This window comes from Besnoitia besnoiti, chromosome III (assembly GCF_002563875.1).
Source record: "Besnoitia besnoiti strain Bb-Ger1 chromosome III, whole genome shotgun sequence".
NCBI lineage: Eukaryota > Apicomplexa > Conoidasida > Eucoccidiorida > Sarcocystidae > Besnoitia > Besnoitia besnoiti.
The window spans coordinates 1231901-1238531 of NC_042358.1; the positions used below are offsets into that span (position 1 = coordinate 1231901).

General features: G+C 51.1%; 1 protein-coding gene across 1 annotated transcript; it reads right to left on the reverse strand.

Moving 5' to 3' along the window:
- Positions 1-5794: 5794 nt before the first annotated feature.
- Positions 5795-6631, reverse strand: BESB_044920 (microneme protein MIC4; the record flags this gene model as incomplete). The annotated part of the gene is made up of 1 exon (XM_029362943.1): positions 5795-6631. The coding sequence occupies one exon, from the start codon at positions 6629-6631 to the stop codon at positions 5795-5797; it is 837 nt and encodes a 278-aa protein (XP_029220309.1).

The following is a 6631-nucleotide window of genomic DNA, read 5'->3' on the forward strand; positions in this document are numbered from 1 at the left end:
GGTGATTACCTGGCACTTTGTTGAAAGATGCCCAAGGAAATTGCAAAGGGAATTGAACAAAAGTGAAAAATGATCAATAGTCTACCTTTCTCCGTTCTGCAATGCTGGATCCGTGTCGGATGCCGTGTCCGAGCCGGGCGGGGAACGTGGGGCGCCGGGCGTCTTCACTCGGTCGCGTCGAGCGGCGAGCCAACAAGCTATCACGTGCCGGGCAGCGGTTGGGTCTCGCTGCACTACGCAAGGGACAGGCGCATCGGATCAGTCAGACCCCGCGCTGACAGAAACGGCTAGCTACTATTCCCCGCGTTGACCCAATCTGGGCCCCGGCTCACAGAACAGCTGCTGGACAGGCGCTCGAGAGTAAAATGCGCAAATAGAGAGAACAAAAAAACGGTGGTATTTTGCGGTGGTCGGTGTGATGGTTGTTGTGGTGGGGGGTGCGTGTCGCGCGAGGCAGTCCAATCCACAACGGAAGCTGTGTGGCCTTTCGACGCTGCTTTGCTCAGTTGGCTCCACGCTGATTCACGGACAACAAAGAATGGGCCCTGGCATATTCTCCGAGAGGAACGGCACCCCTCAGCTGTTCTGCAACATAATATTCAGGCGCGTTATTCGCTCCATTTTACACCTGGTGATTTTGCCGTCCTTGCATTCGCTTGCGACTATTTTTGCCTTCATGAGTGTTTGCTTTAATCTCTGAGGAAAGCGGTTAATGCACATGCGTGCAACGAAACGCACGCCGCGGATTCACTGCGTCCTCTCTATAGCTAATAAAACAGTCCCAAAGTTCTGTGCCAAACGTTTATACACTTCAAGTTCTAACAAGTTTTTTACCATATGGTACAGGCGTTTCAAAAAGATAGTTTGGCTGGGGCAGTTCCCTTCTAAAGAGTAACGGTCGCGCACGACGGTCTTTAATTTTAGTACAAATAGCACTTTGGAAGTAAACAGTGTCATAACCTACTCCATTTAAATGAAATATTTTGGAGCGTCATATATTTGAAGGTTTTGCAGCCAGAGTAAACAAATTTCTTATAACATTTAATTTGGAAAGAAACTTAGTTCTTCGAACAAGAAAGAAGTATGTGTTTTTATATAAGTGAATAGTAGACGTCTAGAACTTTTCGTCTTAAATTTTCAATTCATTCAATTTTAGAATTAGAATATACAAACCAATTGACCTTTTACTTGATATCTAAAAGCATCTAAACTAGGCACTAGTCCTTAAACTGCAGAAATTAAATAAAGTTTCTAAGTGAAAAAAATTCACAAGATTTTTTACTCAAAACGTTCAACTGTTTTGAGAGTTCTAACTGTTTAATTTTATGATTGACTAATAAAATGAAAAATTTATATGTATACATATGTATAATGAACTACAAAGACATCCAGGAACAGATTCAAACTTCCCAATATTTTTTAAATTTTAGTTTATTAAGGGAGAACTTAGTGAGAGATGTAATTTAAGTTTAGGTAAATATTTTTGCTTCTATTTTGGGTGATAACTAGCGATTCCAACTTACCCTTTTTTCTTGCATTAAAACGCTTTGGTGGTGGACGCCACCATTTGAATTCAGAGCATCGCGTGCCTGACTCCTGGTGTGGAGACGCTGAAAGCAAACCCGTTATCATGCGGGATGAAGGACATTTGAATAGGGGTAACCCTCTGCGGCAATTCTCCGCAGTGTAAGCCATTCAGACGTCCTTCTTTCCAGCTGAGAACAGAGGCCCGCGAGGGAGTGTGTCCCGCACTACCTCGTTTTCTCCTTAAGCAGCTGGCGAGTGGCAGGCACGTTTTGGCAGTAGCAGTGCCCCTGTGACACGCGGATCGAACATAGCCCTCGATTTAGTGGACTCTCGATGTGTAACTTTTCGCGTCGTGCATAGTCTGCCCTCCACGTATGTGTACTCATCCCTAAGTCGCTGGATGCCGCAGCTGTACTCATGCTGCTGGCTGCGGATAAGCGCCGTTTCTGGTACCTACCAATTGTGTGCTCGCCAAGTCGCGTCGACTACGAGAAAAGCTGCTCGCAGCAGCTGTTCACATAAAGGGCTCATGAGCTCCGCATTCAACCGTGCGAGTGCCACGTGGGCATGTGCTGTGACGTGGGGCTGATTATCTGTCTGTCATGTGTGTAAACAAATTCGGTGCTTTACCTTGCGGGATGCACCGGCACAGACTTAATCTGATGACTGTTTCTGACACTTCGGACCATCATTTTGGATTACCACAAGCATGGATGCCACCTGTCAGCGAACCCTGATGGGAACTGGACTGCTCGTCCATATCTACACAATCGCTGCCCGTGTGCCGGCACTGGACTCAACGCGTGTGGGCATGGAGTCCCTCGAGAAAGAAAGCAGATGGTCCAATGTGTTCACACTTCCTCCTCTGGGCAACGCAGCTCCTATATCTCAGCATGACAAATGCCACGCCGCAGTGTATAGAACGTCCCCATTCTGTTTCACACCCTTACCGGTAAGCAGACAATAGATAGGTACTGCACACATCCAAACTAACCAGCTTTATACGGCGCTTTGCGGCCTCTGCGGGCCACGACGCTGCGTCAGCCGCAGCACCCAATTGATGAACATCTGGACGGGTTTGCAGCATGAGCAAAACCAGCTGTGCTCGCAAGCCGAGTGGGAGCGCCATACGGCGCGCATTAGGCGTCAAACTGCAAGCTATCGTCGTTATCATGCAATGCCCGCTGTTGGACTGGGTCTGCGGCATGCCTTTCCTGAGCGAGCACATCTTGTTGCCAGCTTTGTACGTCGCGTGAGTGCAGCAGTTATTGCCCTGGCAATGACAGACGCCGTCTTGTCGGCAAGAAAATTCTCACCATCACTTTCAAAGCTTACGTTAAACCACTCACCAGGCGCACCGGTCTCTTTCTTATTGGACCTATACACCTCGGGGGATCCACACTTCAGATGGCGCAGTGGAGTCTTCAGAGTGAACCCTCCTGTAGTTATACATCATTACTGGCGTCATATCGCGCCCTCCGGTCCAGTGATGTTTCCCGATCGCCTCCTTTGTTATTGCCCTTCAGGTAGCATTGCCGGGTTGTGGAGTTGAATTTCTAGTGTGCACATTCAGAGTTTTGCAGGCACCACAACTGGCACGCTTTAACGTAGGCCCGCCCGCTTCTCCTGCTTGAAGAACGTAGCTGCTGAGCCAACATCATAAAGGGGCGAGCACGATATGTGAAGCATGTCGGCCCGCTCGTCATCAACTTGACACTGGCCGCCCGGACAGGGTGCTAGCAACAACCACCGGGTTCTCGTAGGCCCCAACTGTATTGATGCCACGGGCAGCGGCTTTCTCAGGCTGGACTAGGAGGGCGATTAGAACAGGGCGTCAGGACGACGAGCTGCGTGCTCACTACACGGGAAGCAGATTAGGGGATGAGACAAGGGAATGGGTACAATGGAAGGAAGCAAAAGCGAAAAGGAGCCAAGTAGCCTTCACTGCATTCACAGCTTGCTTGCGGACGGCCCGGAGCACGTGCACGAGGCGCACGAGGAACAGGAGCCGCTACGCTGCCCAGTCGGCCGCGCCGTGGGGGCCAGTCTGTATCCTACATGAACAGTTGAGAGTTCCTGACGCACGAGGAGGCAGCCCTTCGAGGCCATTTCCGATACGCACGCACCGGGGAACACGTACGTCGCGATTCAACCAGCCAAGACGCAGCTACTTGTGAACTCTCTAAATCCCCCCGTCCCGTGAAGAATCTGGTTCCTGCTTTCACTCGCCTTCGCGGCACACGGGAAACTGCGGACAACAGCCGTTGCATGCCGGCGCCACATCTTGTTTGCATGTCGGAAAAACGGCAGCATATTGTGGCGACGGTTAGGGCTCCGCGTTGGGGAAGCGAAACACGATGTTGTATATTCCTCTGGTCCGTCCGAGTTCGTTGTTGAGACAGTCCATGATACTGGTTGAAGGAAACGAGGAAAAGCTTGGTTGCAGGGTCTGGAACGAATGTGTCTGTGGCGCTGTTTGAGTTCGGTTGTGATACGAGTGTCTGGTTCCATCCGGAAACAGAAAATGTGTTTTATAAACGAAGAGCCGGAGTAACGGGGTAGCGACCCAGGCAATATAAGTGCTTCTCCGCTGCTCAGGTGTGGCATGTGTGCGGCGGGAAACCTAGATCACGAAACCGTGGCAAAGGCTGACGACCAAGCGGGGAACGTAGAAAGACACTTTTTTCCCTGTGAGCTGGGCAGGCTTGTTGCTACCCTAAAGTAGCGAGATGTGTTGCGCTTTCGGGTCATTACCTCACACAACATCCTGCGCAGACCCTTCCATGGAATTCCATACAATACTGGACTGTTCGGGCGTCTCAAGAGTATGCTGTAGTGTTCCGTCCCCTGGTTGTCCGTGCTCCGTCAGGCAGATGGAGCCACTTAGACGACTTTGGGTATTCATGATATCCCGCGGCAGTTGAGGTGTAAGGAAGTCTCTAGCGTAGCGAACTCGTGTTATGTCGCGTCGCAAAGGGTGTGCCCGTGGAATTTTTTGCAGTACTGACAATTCATCCCCTGCCTGATTCACCGCACAGGACAACCTACTGCCTCTAAAGCAGTCTGCGCATCACTCTCTGCGCCTAGTGCATGTGAGAACGGGAGAGCGTCCAGCATGGTCATTGACATTCCACAGCGACAAACCATCTATAGAGACACTCAAGGTTTTGTGCTAGACAGACAGACAGCCCGCAGGGCAGAATGGGCAAAGATAGCAAGGAAGCCCTTTACAGTCCACACGAACAATGCAGGCTTAGGGTTGAGTCCGCAAACTAAAGTGAATAGATGCGGTTGCTTTCGAGGGCGCCTGAATCGTGACTCGTCGTACCTGCTACCGAACATGGTAGGGGAAGCCAGCGAGCGTGGGGGCCAACCGTATTCACACACTTGAGTTTTAAACGTACGGTCATTGCTCACCTGCTTGGCTACCGCAAGACGACATGTCGTTTCCCCTCTACCGTTGCTCCGAGCAGGAAAGCCTTGGTCTTCTTTTGGGTCTCCTCTCACAACCGAACGAATCTGGTTCTAAGCAAGAGAACCCCCCTTCAGATTGCTGTCAACGCCTTACCCATACCTGTCCAAGTCGTCGCGGCTCAAAGTATCGCAGCAGCTCATTGCTTACGTGTACATTAGCTACGCGTGCAGATTTTATGGCTGCGCCAAAGCGTGTCGCGTTGGAAAGTCGATTATCTGCGATGCATTCGCGGGAGCGAATCTGTTTGTCCACCATATCGAGGTGCACATTGACTGTTTCAATCCGTTACCTGAGGGGCAATCCAAAAAGGCATATTGTGGAAGAAAAAGGCAAGGATGTCACGTATCAAAAAGTAGTTTTTTAAATGGCACTACGTTATGTTTGACATCTTCACTACACGCTGCCCATGCGACACCACTGGGCCGCAAAACGTGCTCTATGAACATCAGAATCTCCAGCACCGGTTTGCGAGTGGAACATACAAAAATGACACTGCCTTCCATATGTATTACATCGGTTCCCATGTGGTAACAGCGAAAACCGAGCCGCACAGCGGTATAACTGATGAACCAGATGACCTCAATGTGGCTGTCTCAGTCCGTTCCGCCCGAGGAAAGAGTGCCGAAAACATAAGCGCTCCACACACTTGAGACACCCATTTCGTATCCGTGTCGGACGTTCGGCTGCTGCGGCTCCTTCAGCCCCTTAGTGACCCGCCGTGATGGGTTCGCACCATATCATGTAGTTGCCATGGAGGGTAACACAGCGGCAGACAGGATCCACAGAGCGAAACTATGCGTTGAACTGCCCCTGTGCGCATGTCTTCATCATGGTGACATCGTCTTTGTATGCGCGGTTCTTCGGCGTGCCCTTCTTGAGGTGACACATCTGCTCAGGGGCGTTGTACGTCGCGTGCGTGCACCAGTTTGTTCCTTGGCACTGAATGAGACACTCAGTCTTGTCGGCGCAGTGGAAGCTGACACCCTCGCTTTCGGAGCCAACGTCGTACCACTCGCAAGGTGAGCTTGTCTCGCCGCCCTGACTTCGGCGCGGGCTCATCCGGCCACTCTTCAAATAGCACCTCCTGTTTCCAGAGTTCCATGTGTAATGCGAGCATTTTGCATTCTTTGCGCACTTTTCGCGGCACTGCGAGGCGGCAGTCGTCTGTGTTTCCTCAATACTTGGAACAGTGGATTCAACCCCATAGAGTGTGACTGTACTTATGTCGCAAATCCTGGGCCCTGTGATATCGCCTCGCGCGCCACGTCTTTTCATGGCACCACTCTTGAGGTAGCACCTTTGCTCTCTCGCCCCATATGTGAAGTGAGAGCAGTGCCTGTATTGGTTGCACCACAATCGGCATGATTCCAGGTCAGCTCGTGTCTCTTCCTTGAAATGGGGAGTTTCGGAGCCGACGTCGATGTAGAGGCATGCGCGAGATGTGAAGTGCGGGTCGGACCACTCATCACCAACTTGCAGCTGCGACACCGGCTGCTCCGCCACAACGCTACAATCAACTCTCGAAATCTTCTCGGGCGCAAGTGCTTTGCTGCGAAGAGCAGCGGTCTCCTCAGGCTGCCCGAGGAGACCAACTAGAAGGCAAGCGGGAGTGAACACGACGAGCTTCAT